This window comes from Cetorhinus maximus, chromosome 35 (genome assembly GCF_964194155.1).
Source record: "Cetorhinus maximus chromosome 35, sCetMax3.hap1.1, whole genome shotgun sequence".
Lineage (NCBI taxonomy): Eukaryota > Metazoa > Chordata > Chondrichthyes > Lamniformes > Cetorhinidae > Cetorhinus > Cetorhinus maximus.
Genome location: NC_135913.1, coordinates 10,121,848 through 10,141,066, shown reverse-complemented (window position 1 = coordinate 10,141,066; position 19,219 = coordinate 10,121,848). Strand labels below are relative to the sequence as shown.

At 44.2% G+C, this 19,219-nt stretch overlaps 1 protein-coding gene across 1 annotated transcript in view; it reads right to left on the bottom strand.

Moving 5' to 3' along the window:
• The window catches only part of LOC144672030 (NACHT, LRR and PYD domains-containing protein 3-like), a 977,887-nt gene that overhangs the window by 942,553 nt on the left and 16,115 nt on the right, over positions 1-19,219 (bottom strand). The window contains exons 4-8 of the mRNA XM_078533970.1: positions 18,591-18,757; positions 12,604-12,775; positions 12,433-12,498; positions 5,561-7,298; positions 138-224 (exon numbers count right to left, since the gene is read on the bottom strand). Of these exons, the coding sequence (XP_078390096.1) occupies positions 138-224; positions 5,561-7,298; positions 12,433-12,498; positions 12,604-12,775; positions 18,591-18,757 (2,230 nt within the window). The remainder of the gene's footprint in view (positions 1-137; positions 225-5,560; positions 7,299-12,432; positions 12,499-12,603; positions 12,776-18,590; positions 18,758-19,219) is intronic.

The window sequence follows — 19,219 nt, the reverse complement described above, 5'->3', positions numbered from 1 at the left end:
ATATCAATCCTGTTACTGATACCCATAATAATGTACATAGTGTTGTTAATAACCAAAATCCTGATACCAATAATAAAAATACACACTGTCAGACATCCGGCTATTACAAACACAAACTCACATAGTCTGGCACTTACTCCAGTTCCTGTATTTTACAGCCTGGATTCCTCAGGGCCACAGACAGTAGTTTCACACCTGCATCTCCCAGATTATTATAACTCAGTCTAAACAGAGAAGTGAGAAACACATTAAAACAGGCTGAATATTCACAATGGAGGCAAGGAACAGGAGCTGGGGTTATTTTGGGTCAGAAACCCACAACTGGTGGGAAAGTGATTAAAGTTATGATTTTTACATGGAGACGTCATTATTTGTCATGGAGACAGATTTCCTGTTCACTTGGCAGCCATCATTGAGGCTGCTGGGTGTCCTGAGGGAGAGATCAGGAGATTGTACCTCTTCCCCGAGGGGGGCAGGAGGAAGCCACCTCATCATGCAGCAGGGGCTCCACTTTGTTCAGCGTCCTCTCCCTTCACCTCCTCTCTCACAGCCTGCTGTTCCCTCGATGAGCTGTGTCACCCCAGTGCCTCATTGTCCTCAAGGTCCACACCTCTCTGGAGAGCCATGTTATGGAGAATGCAGCGGATTTCCACACTGACAGAGACACTTGCAAGAGGGGATTGGAGGTCACCACCCGACTGGCCCAGGCACTGGAATCACATCTTCAGAAGCCTGATGTCCTGTTCAATGGTTGTCCAGCCATTGTGCCTCTTTCTGGGACTCCCACAGAGAGCTCAGTAACATCACTTCGAGGAATATCCGTTATCCTCTAGGGCACAGACTTTGGAGGATGAAGTATCATGGCAGCTGCCAGGAAAGTGAGTGCACACATGGAGGAAGTTTTTGTTGTGGTCACAGACGAGCCATTGAGGGAGTGGAAGCCCTTCCTGTATGGATCTCCCTGGCCAGTCACTGGGTGCCTTGATGGCCAATGGGTACAATCAGTGATACCCTGCTCCTGGGGGAATCCCTGTGTCCCTGCAAGGCCTCCCTGTTATTAAATGAATGCGCTGTCCAGCTCTGGCAAAAAGTGAATCCATGAACTGTGAGATGGCCTGGTGAGCAGCCACATGTGACATGTCTCTAAGGTCCACACCTGAACCTTGGAAGGAGCCAGAAGTGAAGGAATTCAATGCCACAATAACTGTGACCAGCGCTGTGAGGTATTCAGCATTGAGGGCACAGATGTATGTGGCCACTGCCTGAAGGGTCACAATATCCACCATCACTGGGCCTTGATAGCTCCGTCTTCAGCAATAGTTCCTGTATTGAATGTTTGGCCTCTGTTGCCTTCCTGCCCCTCTTTCCTCTCCCGTGCCCTTCTGAAGCCTGGGGTTCTGCCCTCCCTGTGGAGGGTGTTGCCCCTCATCCAACATCTGACAGCTGGAGCCATCCTTCTGGGAAGGTGGCCTCTCAATTGTTCTTGGCAGCCTTTCTCCCTCTTTTACCCCCACACTGCTGGGAGTGCCAACCCCATTCAAATCCTGAGTTTCCCTCCACACTGCTGGGAGTGACAACCCCATTCAAATCCTGAGTTTCTCTCTGCACTGCTGGGAGTGCCAACCCCATTCAAATCCTGAGTTTCCCTCCGCACTGCTGGGAGTGACAACCCCATTCAAATCCTGAGTTTCCACTCTCCCTGCCACCTCAGCAGCACCAAGGAACCCCCTTACTAAGTGCCTGCCCCACTGACCTTCTTATCAGGCTGTGGCAGCCATGGCTGGCTCCCATTCTGTGCCCACTTTCCTTCAGATGAACAGATAAACTGTCCGCTCCTTTAGAACTTTAAATCTCAAACCTTATTATGTGCTGAACAAAGTTCTCAACTGTCTTAATTGAGATTCCTGTCCCAACCCGCCTACTCTTGGTGATTCATGATGAAACGAGCATCAGTATCTTCAAATTGACACACTGCCGGTGCCAGTATTCTTGGCACTTTCGCCTCCTCCCTCCGCTGCCTCTGTTTCCCTCCTTCGGGGAGCCCCGAAATGTAATTACATTGAATAAAAACTCAGATCAGATTCAATTGTTTTTCCCAATATCACAGGAAACATGGAAGCAACATCAGAAATCAATGCAGAGATTTTACTGTTACTGTAAATTAAATCTATTGGGGGTAATTTGATCTTTTGTCGATAGTGTATGATGGGTGATATTGGATCACCCGCCCATACTACAGCTCACCTGATTTTCCTTTCAATTGAAGGGAAAAGGAAACAATGAGCAGTGTAAACTGGTGAACAATTCACTATCACTAATTTGACTACTGGTGAATGCCACTTTCACCCCTCTCAATATTTATTAGACAGAGAGTTGTCTGTGTGCAGCCTCTAAATGTCCCCCAGTTTGGCCTCAATCCCTGATGATCAGAATTACTCTCCTGAAGCTCAGTGACTGGCCGGCCAAGTTTGAGGAAACTTGTCTCATTTCTGTTCTTCCTTAATTCTGGGCTTTTATGAGAACGACCCAATTTTTCAAGAATTAAAGCAGTGATTCGAAGTCCTTCATAACTCTGTGCATTACATTACTCTGTACAACACCTCGGAGTGAATTATATTGTGAAACTCTGCTAACTGTTGCTTTAAAATCCATCCCCCTGGATTTTATACAACAAGGAAATGTTATTCTCTCCCCTTAACAAAGTTGAAATGTCCCTGTTCTCCTCGTTGACAGGGAAGGGGTGTCCCCCACTTGATTTAGCATTAAGCCCTAATCCCTCCGAATCCCCACACATGGGGCTGAATAATCCGCTCCTGTACGGAGGGGGAGGGGGAACTTGACCCGAAAGTGGGCGGATCTCCGAACCCACCATTCAAACTTGGCGTATGATCGGTTAATTGATCCAATTGCGAACGGAGGGTGGGTTTCAGGCCAACAGGGGGCGACCATCTGCCCAATCAGTATTGGAGGGCGGCATATCCAGCCTTTGAGGTCATTGGCCTTGACCCGAAACAAAGTCACAGTCAGTAATTTAATGGGCCCTCTGGAATGGGGCAGTGTCAGAGGACGTAACAAATGCTGGCATTGTTTACAGCTTGGAGGCTCACTGGGACTTCAGCTATTTCCAGGCTGTTCAGCTGAGTGTTTATTTATGAGTTCTGCTGTCTCCAAACTTTTCCAGAACAGAGCTGGCATTCTTTTTGAACCGTTGCATGGAGGAGTTGTCTAGTTGCTGCATGTTTTCCTTCAGAGATGTCTGCGCCATTGCAGCGAGGGGAGAGGCAGGGGAGAAGGGTCAAACCAGCCCCTCGATTTAATGAGGACTCACTCAGAGCCCTCCTACATGCAGTGTCCAACCAACATGAGGAGCTGATGCCATCCGGTGGGAAGAGGAAGAAGCCAAGCCAAACACGTGCTGTCTGGGAAGCAGGAGCTGTTGGGCTTGTCAGGAGAACCTGGCCTCAATGCCAGAAGGGCCTCATTGACCTCATGAAGGTGGCTAGGGTGAGTAAGGCCTCAGTATGTGCAATCTTGTGCCAGTGTGCTGCAGGGCACAGTCACGAAGGCAGGAGGAAAGAGAGTTTGGCTTGGCCTCCAAGACAACATGATGTACAAAGGCTTCACTGCCAGTGACAATGTCTGAGTGTCTTTAAAGATTTGGTCCAGTTGGAGGGTGGGAGTTGGGTAGAATGTGATGATGAGAGATTTGCACAGTATCCAGGCCGCCATGCACTTTACTAATAGAGGGTCCAGCATGCCATTCAGTAATCTGAAATTGTGAACAAGTGGATATTACACATTCAGGAGGTGTGAGCCCACAATGCCCATTTTATAGCCCTATATGATGGACAACAAATAAATACAACACTCAGCAGGACACTAAGCAGACGAAAAAAATGATTCTAATTTATATGGGTTTGAAATGGAACCTGTGCTCCTTAAATTTAGCACTCCCGGCAGTTACTCATCACATCCTGCCAATCGGAAAAAGGACCCAATTATGCATAGCCTCTGTTTTCTGAAAGCCAGCCAATCTTCTATCCATGCTAATATGTTAATCCCTACACCATGGTCTTTATTTTATGCAATAACCTTTGATGCGGCACTTTATCAAATGCCTCTGGAAATCCAAGCACAGTATGTCTACAGGCTTCCCTCTATCACTGCACATGTCACTCCTTCAAAGAACTTCATTAAATTGGTTATACATGATTTCCCTTTCACAAAACCATGTTTACTCTTCCCGATTACCTTGAGTTTCTCTAAGTGCCCAGCTCTGACCCCCTTAATGATCAATTCTAACACCTTCCCCACTTCAGACGTCAAGCTAACTGGCTTATAGTTTCCTGCTCTCTGTCTCACTCCCTTCTTGAATAGAGGGGTTATATTTGCTACTTTCCAATCTGATGGAACCTTTCCAGAACCTAGCGAATATTGGAAAATTAACACCAGCGCATCCACTACCTCATTAGTCATCTCTTTTAAGACCCTAAGATGAAGCCCATCAGGATGCAGAGTCTTGTCAGCCTGCAGCTCCATCAGTTCACTCAGCACTGCTTCCTTAGTGATTCTAATTTCACCAGGTTCCTCTCTCCCTTCCACATCTTGATTTCCAGCTATTGCTGGATATTGTCAAAGTGTGCTAACTGCTGCTGTAAAATCTATCCGCTGGGTTTTATGCAACAAGGAAAGTTTATTCTGTCCTGTTACAAAGTTGACATGTGCCTGTTCCCCTAGTTGATATGGGAGGGGTGTTTCCCACGTTATTCCCCATTAAATAACAACGACATTTACTGCAGGTGCAGCTTTTATTACATTTCAAGGGAATTTCCAACTGCTTACATCAGTTTCACAGATATGGGGTGGATTATCAGAAAATCCTGTTCTATACCAACTGTCAGTTCTACCAAAGACTGTCCACTCTGTGTAAGAACCAGTCAGTGGTACAGATTCCTGAAAATACCTCCCAGTTGTCCAGCGTGTGTCTGCATTCTGGGTATGAACGTGCAATTGGGAATTCGAACTTATAGATCAGCAGCAGGTTTCTACATTAAATGAACAGAATTGGGAGCAAATTTAAATAATTAGAATTCGAAAAGTCTTCTTAGGTAATTATCTAAATTTAAGATATTTCACCCTCCCGACAGAAACAATTTGATTAATTATGATGATATATACGATTTATTTCCCCTTGTGATCAGTACAGCTTACAGTTGATATGGTTTATAATTATTATTTAAGTTATTTTTATCTCCACGGTGTTTATTATCCTTAGACTGTCTATATTCTGTTCCGTTTGTAAATAATTAGCACTATTTCTTATCATCAAAATCCCACGCTTAAACTATTTAATTGACCATTAAGTATATCAACAATTTGTTCACAAAGGCATTATTCTTATTTTCCAATTTGGAATTATACACTCATCCTATTTTGTAAAGTTTTTTCTGGCTCTGCCTCTTTTTTCTTGAACTGGAAGTTATTTATTTTCTCATTTATAAGATAGTAAATTTGACTTCAATAATGAAAATACGAGCTACAGGACCAAACAAGCAATTACCTCAGCTTCTGGTATTTGTACAGAACGTGTTCCAGCCGCTGGAGTCCTTCACACTGAATGTTGCACCACTGTAGATTGAGGTGTTTTATTGAATCACAGAGTCCAAGGACATGAGACAGGACCACACAGTCAATCGGGGTCAGTCGCAATCGACTAAATGCAAGTGTTTCCACAGATCCCACTGTGGCCTGAGCCAGTGCTTTATTCTGAGACTCAAACAGGTAGTGGAATGTGTTCAGGAGGTTCCTTTTACCAGTTTCAGTGTCTGTGTTTCCAATCTGACCCTTAACCTTCTCCTTCACCCAGTCAATCACTCGACAGGTTGTTTGATGAAGAAATGGACTCAGAAACTCCTCCAGGGGCCGAGCTGACTGTGGGGAGGAGAGACCAGCAACAAAACGGAGAAATATCTCAAATCTCCCATCTTCTTCACTGTCCGCTTCACTGAGGAGTTTCTGGATGTCCATGGGACTGGGACTCAGGAATTGTGCGACTGCAGCTACAAACTCTTGGATGGTGAGGTGTGGGAACGTGTAAACCACACACTGGATAGAATCATCTCTCTCCAAAAGTTCCATCAGGAACCCAGACAGGAACTGGGAAGGTTGCAGATTGTACTGGATCAAATCTCCATTTCTAAACACAATCTTCTTCTCAGAGACTCCTGTGAAGGCCATCTCACCAAGCTTCAGGAACACATCACGGGGGCTTTCAATCTCTCGGCCATGGTTTTTCAGAATGTTGTAAATATAGTAGGAATATAGTTGGGTGATGGTCTTGGGAACTTGCTGGTGTTTCCTGTCTCTTTGTGTAAAGAAGGGACCCAGTGACAGACCGAGGATCCAGCAGTAGGAAGGGTTGTAGGACATGGTGTACAGGATCTCGTTCTCCTCCACGTGTTTGAAAACAGCTGCTGACACCGTCTGATCTTCAAAAAACTTGTTGAAATATTCCTTCTGTTCATCACCAACAAATCCCAGGATTTCAGCCCAGACACTGATCTCAGCCTTTTCCAATAAATGTAATGCAGTGGGGCGGCTGGTCACTAGCACTGAACATCCTGGGAGCAGCTTGTGCTGTATTAAACTGTACACAATGTCAGACACTTCACACCAGCATTCGGGATCTGTGCACATGAACTGAGGTTCTGTATTTCTCCGATTGTCAGCAAAATCAATCCTGTCCTTGAATTCATCCAAACCATCGAATATAAACAGCAATCCCTCTGGGCTCTTCCAGAGCTCTCCCAGAATATTCCCGAAGTAAGGATACTGATCCAGTATCAAATTCCTCAAATTTATTCTACTGTTAATATTGTTCAAATCCCGGAATTTAAAACTGAAAACAAATTGAAAGTCTGGGTATATTTTCCCAGTGGCCCAGTCATAAACAATCTTTTGTACCATTGTTGTTTTTCCGATCCCTGGGACTCCACTCACTGCTGCTGAATTCCCAGATTTAGATTTTCTCAGGGAAAAACTGCTCTGGAACAATTGATCAGTTCGGATTTTTTCCAGTTCTCTCCGGAGATCTTTCTTTCTCCACTCTTCATGGTCCCGGCCTCTTGCCAGCAGTTCATGTTCTACAAGTGTCCGATCTCGAACATTAGAAATGATCGTTAGCTCAGCGTATCGATCAACCAGCTGGAAAATCTTAACCTTCTCCTTTATTAGGATAGTGTTCACTCTCAATGTTTCAGTTTGAACCCGGAGGATCTCCTTGTGTTTCTGTTGAGCACCTTCAATTAGAGTAGACAAAAAATGTTAGTTGTAGTAACATAAAAGGCTTATGATCTTGCTAAATAGATAGATTCATTTTACGGTTTCAATCGAAGTTTGTGCTAGAATTAAAGCTCAATTATTGGAAACCTCGCTTGAAAGTGAGCAATGACCAAGAAAAATTTAAAGTCGTCACTTGGTTCTAATATTTACTGAACATGGAGATTTTATAAAGGTGATATTTTCTCTCTGATGGTTAACACTCTCTGACCTGCCCTTACTCTAGTCACCTCATTACAAATCCACAAAGGCCCTGGTTATATGGTAGTAGATGTTCTTGTCAATCAGTTTATGAAATCCTCAGCGAAGCCAATCTTCTGCAGCAATGGTAAATAGGACATTGGGTAGGAATGGGAGAGGGAGTGACTGTAATTGTTCAGGAGTCCCACTGTTATTGTAACCTGCCTTCAGCAAGTTATCTTTGATATCACTGTGCACTTGGAGAGCAAGATTCCTTCTGGTATTCTGTCAGGATGTGGGCAGGTTATCTGAGATATTGGGGCCGATTGGCTCAGTTTTCTGGGCAGCCAGTGTGGATCAGGTTGGTGCTAACAGCATGGGGCTCGATTCCATTCCAGCTGGGGTGGATCTTGGACCTGCCTCCTTGCCCTACCATGGTTTAGCTGTGAGTCGGACCTGCCTTCGGGCAGAGAACTCAAAAAGAATAATCCTTTTCCTGTTGTCCTGCGTTTCAGAAAATCGCTAACAATTTTTCAGGAGTTTTACACATGCATACATTGATTGTGTTTTTATAATAGTCCTGTCATCTTACTGATCAGAACTAGAAATGGAACAACTACCTACTTCACTCCATGTAACATTAGAGCAGGAACATTCACAGTTCATTTGAACTGTTTACAAATAGTTAATTTTGCTCCTACTTTCCCACAATGTAGTTTTGGGAAATTGAAAATATATTTATTGTAATTATTACATTGGGTTCAAACACAACCCGTGAATTGTAGGATTATTCTTTGAGTAGAATAGTGAACACTCTTTCACCGCCATGAGGAAATGGGTCAGTAGATTCCCAGTCACCCTGAATATTCCTCTTTCCCAACATTTCTCCACATTAATGTTCTGTTGTGTGAATATCTGTAGATATTCTCATTTCGGATCAAAGACTTTCTGACCTCTCATTCTGTTCCGTGAAATAATAAAAATGTAATGTTTCAAATTTCTTTAACATTATCCATACCATTTAAAAAGGGACATATGGTGGAAGGGATAATAAGGAATGTTCTTTATGATCACTGGGAAAAGGAAGAGGCCATTAGAAATTCACAACACAACTTCAAAAAAATTAGCTTGTGTCCAACAAATTTGGTTGAGTTTATTGAGGAAGTCACTAGGATAGGGCATGGGAGAAATCTGGTGGACATTGTCACCCTAGACTTTCAGAAAGCCTTCGATAAGCATCCTCACACTAGGTTACTTCATTTTATGGAGTTTGAGTTGAAATTTGAAACTCTGGATTAGGAAATCTCTTCAATCCCGAACTTAAAATTTAATTGAAAGATATGTGACAAGTGATCTCTCCCGAGGGTTGGTCCTACACCCATGATTTTTGACAATCTGTATTCATGAGCTGGACAAGGGTGAAAATATGAATCAGGAGCACAAGTAGTAGGGTGTTAGGAGTACAATATATACGTTTTCAGATGACAAGTACATCAATTTGAAGATTAACATAGTAGAGGGCGATCAAATCCAATAAAACGTTTAGATCTGCTACAACTGTGGACAATCATAGGCAAACAGTGTTCCATTCAGATAACTGTACCTCATACATATTGATTGGGCCAATATTGAATACAAGCATCATTTACAGGGAACAATACTGAGACAGGGTGAGATATAAAAAAAATCTTGATGTTATTGCATACAGATCACTGAAGGAGCATGATAAATGTAGAAAAACTGTAGGTAAAGCAAACAAAGTATTGAGTTTATATTAATGGAACCAATCAGTATAAAACAAAGGCTATCACATTGCCTGTACAGGTTCCTGGTCAGACCACATCTCAATAGTGTTCACAGTTTTGGTTACCACTACATGGTGGATAATAGAGTACCATTGGAAAAGTTCCAAAGGAGAGCTGCAGGAATGATTCCCAGCTTAGAGAAGCTCAGCTACTCAGACGGGCTCAAGGATTTTATTTATTTACTTTCAAGCAGCAAAGATTTACGCTAATTTACAGAGGCCTAGTAAATACATGAATGCCTAGACAGAGTCCTGATTGATAGATTATGCTAGTTTATCAAATTGGGGAGGATTAGTTTAAACTATGTAAGTGTAGGAATAGAAAGCATATTCAGTGTTTCTTTTCTCTGCCCAGAGAACTGAGAGCCTTTGGAATGAGTTTCCAGTTGCTATGGTCGGTGCTGACTCTGAAGAGGGAGCTGGACCAGTTCCTGACTTGGACAGAGATCGCATCATGTAGAAAGTAACTGGCTTATAGGTAACAACTGGACAACGTGATTTCCTGAATTGGATTCGATCAACTGAGGAGGTCAGAGAAGAATACGAGGGAACGTTTTCCCACACTGACTCTGGGCTTTTCTATTTTTGCCTCGACCAGCAGATTGCCTGATCCTTGAGAGTGGCAGGGGTGGGGGAGTGGGAGGCTGCAGCGGGAAGAACTGTTTAGCCATCATGGTTGAGCCATTGTGGTGTGGAATTGGCTTGATGGACCTTCTGCGATCTTCCTGCTCAGCATTTGATTTGTTAATGATGGGAATGATTTCTTGGGTGCAGGGAACCCGTAACATCTGGCTCAAGGCCCAGCTGTTCACTGAGAGCCCAGAGAATCCGTGCACACACAGGTTTGCATTATGATTCGCAGCATAGTGGGATTCTGGCAGCTGTGTATAAAATATCAGAATAGCAAACAGCAGCTGGTCAAAACTCAAGTCAAAAAATGCACTGCCCACATATTTACAGAATACAACAGAAATCATATCATATGAATTGTAAATTGAATATGTCCATAGTTGAGGATCAATGACAAATCCTCATCATGTTCAATCTCCTGTTTCCCAGCATCTGATTTTCAGAATCTGAGAATCTCTAAAACAAACGTTCCAATCATTCGCATTCTCAGAAAGGAGGCGATGGTGTTGTCGCTGAACTAGTAACCCAGAGACCCAGAGTACTGCTCTGGGAGCCTGGGTTCGAATCCCGACATGGTGGATGGTAGAATTAGAATTCAATACAAATCTGGAATTAAAAGCCTAATGATGACCACGAAACCATTGTCAATTGTTGTAAAAACCCATCTGGTTCAACCCATCTGCCGTCCTTACCTGGTCTGGCCTCCATGCAACTTCAGACCCACAGCAATTAGCTCTTTGCAGTGAGCTCTGCAATGGCCTCGCACGCAGTTGGAACACAAAATAGGAATGAAACCAGATGCAGCACCCGGTATCGACCGAGGAAACAACAACGGCAATCGCAGCCCTGTCGACCCTGCAAACTCCTCCATACTAACATCTCCCAAAATTGGGAGGGCTGTCTCACAGGCTAGCCCATCCTCATGGAGATAATGTCCCACATTATCAGATAATATCCATCCTTATCCATGGGACTGGGTGTCCTGTCAGGAGAGGTTGTGGCACAGTGGTATTTACCCTGGGTGTCCTCAACATCGACTCCACACCCCAAGAATTCTCATGGCATCAGGTCAAACGTGGAGAAGGAAACCTCCTGCTGAGCACCACGTGCCGCTCTCCCTCAGCTGATTCGGTTCTCCTCTATGTTGAACGAAGGAAGCACTGAGGGTGGCAACGGCGCAGTATTCTGGGTGGGGGACTTCAATGTCCATCACCAAGAGTGGCTCGGTAGCACCACTACTGACTGAGCTGGCCAAGTCCTAAACGACATAGCTGCTAGACTGGGTCTGCAGCAGGCGGTGAGGGAACCAACAAGAGGGAAAAACATACTTGACCTCATCCTCACCAACCTGCCTGCCGCTGATGCATCTGTCCATGACAGTATCGGTAGGAGTGATCATCGCACAGTCATTATGCAGACGAAGTCCCGCCTTCCCATTGAGGATATCCTCCTTTGTGTTGTGTGGCACTACCACCGTGCTAAATGGGATAGATTTCGATCAGATCCAGCCAACTCAAGACTGGGCATCGATGTGGGCCATCAGCAGCAGCAGAATTGTACTCGAACACAATCTGTAACCTCATGGCCCAGCATATCCCCCACTCTACAAATACCATCAAGCCAGGGGTTCAATGAAGAGTGCAGGAGAGCATGGCTAACAAGTAGCAAGTAACATTCACACCACACAAGTGTCAGAAAATGACGATGTCCAACAGGAGAGAATCCAACCATCGCACCTTGATGTTCAATGGTGTTACCATCATTGAATCCCCCACTACCAACATCCTCGGGGTTACCATTGACCAGGAACTGAACTGGACTAGCTACAAAAATACTGTGGCTACAAGAGCAGGTCAGAGGCTAAGAATCATGGAATGAGTAACTCATCTCCTGACTCCCCAAAGCTGTCCAACATCTACAAGGCACAAGTCAGGAGTGTGATGGAATGCTCCCCACTTGCCTGGGTGAGTGCAGCTCCCACAACACAAGAAATTGGACACTGTCCAGGACAAAGCAGTCCGCTTGATTGGCACCACATCCACAAACATTCACTCCCTCCACCACTGACGCACAGTAGCAGCAGTGTGTACCATCTACAAGATGCACTGCAGGAATTCGCCAAGTCTCCTTAGACAGCATCTTCCAAACCCACGACCACTACCACCTATGAGGACCAGGGCAGCAGATAGATGGGAACACCACCACCTGGAGGTTGCCCTCCAAGTCGCTCACTATCCTGACTTGGAAATATATCGCCGCTCCTTCACTGTCGCAGGGTCAAAATCCTGGAACTCCCTTCCTAACAGCACTGTGGGCATACCTACACCACACGGACTGCAGTGGTTCAAGAAGGCAGCTCACCACCACCATCTCAAGGACAACAGGGATGGGCAATAAATGCTGGCACTGCCAGCGAAGCCCACATCCCGTGAATGAATAAAAAAAGTGAAATGGTTTGAAATGTCCATTTCATCTCTTACCTTTCAGGTGACTGGGTACTTCAGATAAGCCTCTTCCAATGTTCATATAATCAAATGGATCAGAACCTGTTTAAAGCAATTAACTTTCATGAAATCAGATCTCTGACATGTTATAGCAAAATCTGCAATGTTTGAATCTGAAATTGAATTCACTGTGTGATTTTACCGTACCAAGTTCCTGTATTTCTTTTATTATTTTATCCAACTTTGGGACCCCATGATGCACTTTCACAAAGGATTCCCACATCACCCTTCGGGCCCGAGAGCCTTTCTCCATCACCAGACTTAGGAGAAGCTTGGAACTGTCCACCCGGTTTCCCTTATCCATGAGCTCGGTGACTTTCTGCAAAGAATAAGAATGAATATATTGAGGATCAGAGTGAAAGATAAACACTGCAAATGAGAAGGAAAGGATCTGCTCAGTGATGGCATTTCCAATTGTTTTGAGCACAATAAACAGTCACTGGGCCGAGAACTGATGCATAATGAACATTCACTAAAAATCATCTTCATCTCATTTCAGTCATTAACAGCAAATAAATGTGAATAAACTAAGCCAGAAGTCTGAAATACAATTTGGGGAGAGTGAGGAATCATTGACAATCTGCAGTATTTTAATGTGATCAGTGTGATGAGTTTTCTTTGTCAAATTGTTGATTGGCAATATGATCCACTTGTTTCCTCACACTGACTTCTTGCTGTTACAGTTTCTCATTTACTCAGCAAGAAAATAGCAGCAAATCAGATCTCTGCTGGAAGGGAAGGGACAACTCTGGTCATTAAGTTATTTTAACAGAAGAATAGGAATCTTAAAATGAAAACTGGCAGAGAAATCACCATTGACTGAACCAAACCAGTACTGTTGATTTATCTGTCAGGAGAATCGACCAATAATAATGGTGAAAACTCCAATCACTCTGATCAATTTCCCCCTCAGTAACTGAAAGTTCAGAAGCTTGATATTTCTGCAAATTTGCTACGAGTATGAACACTTGGTAAGGAGTGGGAAGTGAATAGGTGTTGAGAGTGAGTGGGACCCAAGCTAACTGAACACTGTGGTGCTGTGAAGGAGAGGCTGCTCATAAGGCCAGAGTCAGAGCTATGGAGAATTCCAATGGGAGGTTTCAGGACTCGAGCAGCTTACAAGGAACAAAAGGGTCAAGGTCATTAAGTTATTTAAAAAGAAGAATGGGAATTTTAAATTGAAGGCATCTGAGTACTGGGAGATATTATAGGTTTGTGAGCACATAAGTGATATCTGGGACCTGGGGTGTTACAGGGTAAAGGCAGCAGAATCTGAGTAGCTTAACATTCCAGAGGGTGCAAGGTTACCTTGGTTACCTCCACACTCAACTGTTCCAAATCCATGGATGAAGGTTGAGGAGAAGTGTTGAGATAGGGGTAGAGATTTGCAGTGTTATGTGGAGAGAAGTCGGACATTTTTGTGCTGGCAAGTTTGCAGCAAATGGAGTTCAGCTTGAAGCTGGACACTGAAATCCCAGATAGCCTGGCTAAGCTTTAGTCAGTGACCAGGGGGAGAAATCCAATCAAGTGGTGAGAAGATGGAGTTTGTGGCTGGGAAAGCAGACAATGGGGTCAATTTTTCCAATGTCTAACAGTAGGAAAAGGGAGTTACGTTCCACACCGAGTATAGAGGCAGGAAATTACACAGTGAATGAACTCAATTACCTGATGTTCACCCATGAGGGGTGACTGTCAGAGCGAGAAACAGGGACAGGAGTTTTAAAATATTCTTTGACGAGATGTGGGCATCACTGGCTAAGTCAGCATTTGTTACTCATTCTTAATGACCCTAGAGAAGGGGATGGTGAAGGCTTTCCCACTATACCCTCCCTGTTCTCTCCTTTTCGCAGCCTCATCAAACTCTTTCCTTTTATTTATAGAGATAAACCTGAATCATTCTCCTATCCTTTTACAGATAATGATGGATCTGCTGGGTGTTTTCAGTTTCATATCATTGTGTCAGATTCACAATATTTGCAGTTCTATCCATTTTCCCATTTCTATTCTGTAAGATTTGGTGATTCCGTTATCTGATATGGGAACAATTCTCAGTGGCAGCATGGAAAGCAAATTAGGTGTTGGGGTGTATTAAGAGGGCAATATTGAGCCAAAAGTGTGAGGTAATTTGCAACTTCCTAAAAACATTGGTGTGACCATACTTAGAATACTGTGTATAGTCCTGATTGCCTCAGTACAACAAGGTTATGAGAGCTACTGAAGAGAACAACTGGAACGATTGAGAGGATGGAGGGGTTGGGCGAGGAGCTATTGTGTAAACTGGGCGTGTCCTCACTGGAAGAAGTTGAGAAGTAATATGATTGCTGTTTCCCATTGACTTCAATTTGTGAGGACACCTTGATGCCACATTAGCTCAAATGCTGCCTTGATGTGAAGGGAAAACACCATCACCTTTCCTCTGGAATTCTTTTGGCCATGTTTGAGCCAAAGCTGCGATTAGGTCTGGAGCAGAGTGGTCCTGGCAGAACCCAAACTGAATATTGGTGAGCAGGTTATTGCTGAGTTAGGGCCAGTTCAAAGCACTGTCGATGATACCTTCCATTGTTTTGCTGATGACTGAGAGTAGACTGATGGATTTGCAATTGCTGGCTCAGATTTGTCCTGCTTTTCATGGATAGGATATTCCCGTGCAATTTTCCATATTATCAGGGAGATGCCAGTGTTGCACTGAGACAACTTGACTAGAATTGCGGCTCGTCCTGGAGCACTAATCTCCAGCATTACAGCCGGGATGTTGTTGGGGACCTTGTATCCAGTGAGCTCGGTTGCTCCTTTACATCATGTGGAGGGATTTAAATTGGCTGAAGACTTGTTTCAGTGATAATGGGAACTAGAACCTAGTGGATGAATCATCCACTAAACACTTCGGACTGAAGATAGTTGCAAAAGCTTCAGCCTTATCTTTTGCACTCGTGCTGGGCTCCCAATCATTGATTATGTGAATGTTTGTGGAATCTTCTCCTCCAGTTAGTTGTTTAGCTGTTCACCACAATATTACTGGTCTGGCAGGAATGCAAAGCTATATGCACTGTCGGTTGTGGGATCACTTGCTTCTGAATATCACAGGATCATGAGAGTGCAGAAGAGGCCCTTCGGCCCATCGAGTCTGCATCCAAACGTGAGAAACAGCTGCCCTACCTACCTAACCCCATTTACCAGCCCATAGCTTTGAATTTTATGATGTGCCAAGTGCTCATCCAGGTACTTTTTAAAGGATGTGAGGCAACCCACCTCCACCACCCTCCCAGGCAGCGCATTCCAGACCTTCACCACCCTCTGGGTAAAAACGTTTTTCCTCACATCCCCTTAAACCTCCTGCCCCTCACCTTGAACTTATGTCCCCTCGTAACTGACCCTTCAACTAAGGGGAACAGTTGCTCCCTATCTATTCTGTCCATGCCCCTCAATCTTGTACACCTCAATCAGGTCACCCCTCAGGTCTTCTCTGCTCCAACAAAAACAACCCGAGTATATCCAACCTCTCTTCATAACTTAAATTTTTCATCCCTATACAACTCCAACAGGACCTCCCTACTTTTGTAATCCATGCCTTGATTGATAAAGGCAAGTGTCCCATATGCCTTTTTCACCACCCCACTAATATGCCCCTCCTCCTTCAGAGATCTATGGACACACATGCCAAGGTCCCTTTGGTTCCTCAGAACTTCCTAGTGTCATGCCGTTCATTGAATACTTCCTTGTCAAATTACTCCTTCCAAAGTATATCACCTCACACTTTACAGGGTTAAATTCCATCTGCCACTTATCTGCGGATTTGACCATCCCGTCTATATCTTGCTGTAGCCCAAGACACTCAACCTCACTGTTAACCACCCGGCCAATCTTTGTGTCATCCGCAAACTTACTAGTCCTACCCCCCACATTGTCATCTATGTCATTTTTATAAATGATGAATAATAGGGGACCCAGCACAGATCCCTGTGGTACGCCACTGGACACTGGCTTCCAGTCACTAAAGCATCCTTCTGTCATCACCCTCTGTCTCCTACAACTAAGCCAATTTTGAATCCACCTCGTCAAATTACCCTGTCTCCCATGTGCATTTGCCTTCTTTATAAGTCTCCCATGTGGGACCTTGTCAAAGGCTTTGCTGAAATCCATATAAACAACATCAACTACATTACCCTCATCTACACACCTGGTCACCTCCTCAAAAATTTAAATTAAATTTGTTAGGCATGGCCTCCCTCTGACAAAGCCATGCTGATTATCCCTGATCAAACCTTGCCTCTCCAAGTGGAGATAGATTCTCTCCTTCAGAATTTTCTCCAATAGTTTCCCTACCACTGACGTGAGGCTCACTGGCCTGTAGTTCCCTGGCTTCTCGCTATAACACTTCTTAAACAGCAGAACCACATTAGCTGTTCTGCAGTCCTCTGGAACCTCCCCCGTGGCCAGAGAGGAATTAAAAATTTGAGTCAGAGCCCCTGCGATCTCCTCCCTTGCCTCCCTCAGCAGTCTGGGGGACACATCATCCGGACCTGGAGATTTGTCCACTTTTAAGCCTGCCAACAACTCCAATACCTTGTCACTCCCGATGTCAATTTGCTCAAGAACCTTGCAGTCTCTATCCCCGAGTTCGATACCTTCATCCTCATTCTCTTGGGTGAAGAGAGATGTGAAGTATATATGTTATGGTGATGTGTTGTGGCCTCACCAGGTTGGCATCTCATGTTTATATACACCCCTGATGCTGATCCTGCAACGCTCTCCTACACATTAATTGAACCAGGGTTGAGCCCCTGGTTTGATTGAAATGGTGGAGTGATGGATATGCCTTACCATAATTCTGCAGCTGATGGCCCACAGCGCTTTGTGGATAGTGAGTTTAGAGACAGTAGATCTATTGTGTATCCATCACATTTAGCATGGTGATACTATCGCACAACATAATGAGAGGTGTCTTCGGTTTGAAGACCGTACTTCATTTCCTACGAGGACTGTGCGGTGGTCACTCCTATTGTGTCATAGACAGATGCATCTGCAATAGGTAGATGGGTGAGGACAAATAGAGTTTCACCTCCTGTTGGTTCTCTGGCCAACTGCTGCAAGCCCAGTCTGGCAGATATGTCTTTCAGGACTCAGAAAGCTCTGTCATTAGTGGTGCTACCGAGCCATTCTTGATGGGAGAAATTAAGTCCCCACCTATAGTGAATTCTCTGTCCTTGCTTTTTCTAATTAATCTGGAGGAGTCCATATTCATCAACTGAAGGAGGGCAATAATCAGCAGGTGGTTTTGTTGTCTATCTTTGGCCCCATGCCAAGAGATTTCCTGTGGTTCTGAGTCTATATTGAGGACTCTCCCTGGTTACTGTATACCCCTAGGCTGCCATCTCTGGTGGATCCATCTAGTGGGAAAGGGCATACCCAGGAATAGCAGCAGAAGAGTCTGGGATGTTGGTTGATGGTCATATTGACAGGATTATTCTTATGTCAGGCTGTTGTTTTATTAGTCACATTTGTGACAAGTCCTTCAATGTTAGTGGGGACTTTGCATGGTCGACTGAGCTGTGACTGAATCCAATGCTGGGTGCTCTTATTACACCTTTTTATAGCTGTGTTGCATGTTGATCTAGACCATTTCAGAGGGCAGTGAAGATTCAGCCATGTTGCTGGGTGTCTGGAGCCATATACAGGTCAGGATGAGTAAGAACGGCAGGTTTCCTTCCCTAAAGGACATGAGCGACCCAGATGGCTTTTGATGACAATTCAATATTATCTAATTACCTTAGATCAAATTTACAAACTGTCACAGTGAGATCTAAGTTCAGGTCTCTGGAGTATGAGTCCAGGCTACTAGCTTGTTAATTCAGTAACATAACCACAATGCTGCTGTATCTGTAAGTGGTAAGTGTTGTATGCTTGGAAGAAACAGATCACTTTGGGTCTATGGTTCCCAAAGCTCTGAGGCTTTCCTCACCTCATGCTTGGTTCTGGTGTAGACTAATTATTGGAAGTTGATTTATCACCATTATCAGCATGTGACTGCCTGGGTGTTAGATGATCTAGATGGATCTTGGTCTTCTATCATCCTTACATTCTGCAACTTCTGTAATGTTTAAATAATCCAAACTCATTGCAATCCTCCCACTTACCCGATGTTCTTTTCCATTGAAAATCTTCTCGTATGTTATCAATGAGCTGACTCCATCCACCCCTTCTTCAATCGCCTGTTCTAGTCTGTCCCAGTAAAATTTTGTCAACTGGAACAGCTGGAAATCATCCCACTTTATCAAGAGCTCCGTGATTTTGGAGTTTGGATCTGTGAACACAAAATGGAGAAAAACAAACATCATTGAATTTCTAGCCACGTTGTTCTACTTCCTTTACATGAAGCCACTGAATTCTCCTGTGAGCCACATTATCAAACAAAGTGTGAAAATCCAGAAACATTAAGTGATAGCATAGCTGATTTGTGACCTAATTCCTAACCTTGCCCCAAATCCCTTCATACCCATGGTTAACAAGAAGCTATCAATCTCAAATTTAAACCCAGCAATTGTCTTTATTGTTTGCTGGATGTGGGAGTCGTTGGCAAGGCCAGCGTTTGTTGTCTATCCCAAATTGCCCCAGAGAAGGAGGTGGTGAGACACCTTCTTGAACCACTGCAATATATCTGGTGCATGTATGCCCACAGTGCTTCTGGGAAGGGAGTCCCAGGATTTTGACACAGTGACAGGAAAGGAACAGTGATTTTATTCAAGGTCAGGATAGTGTGTAGCCT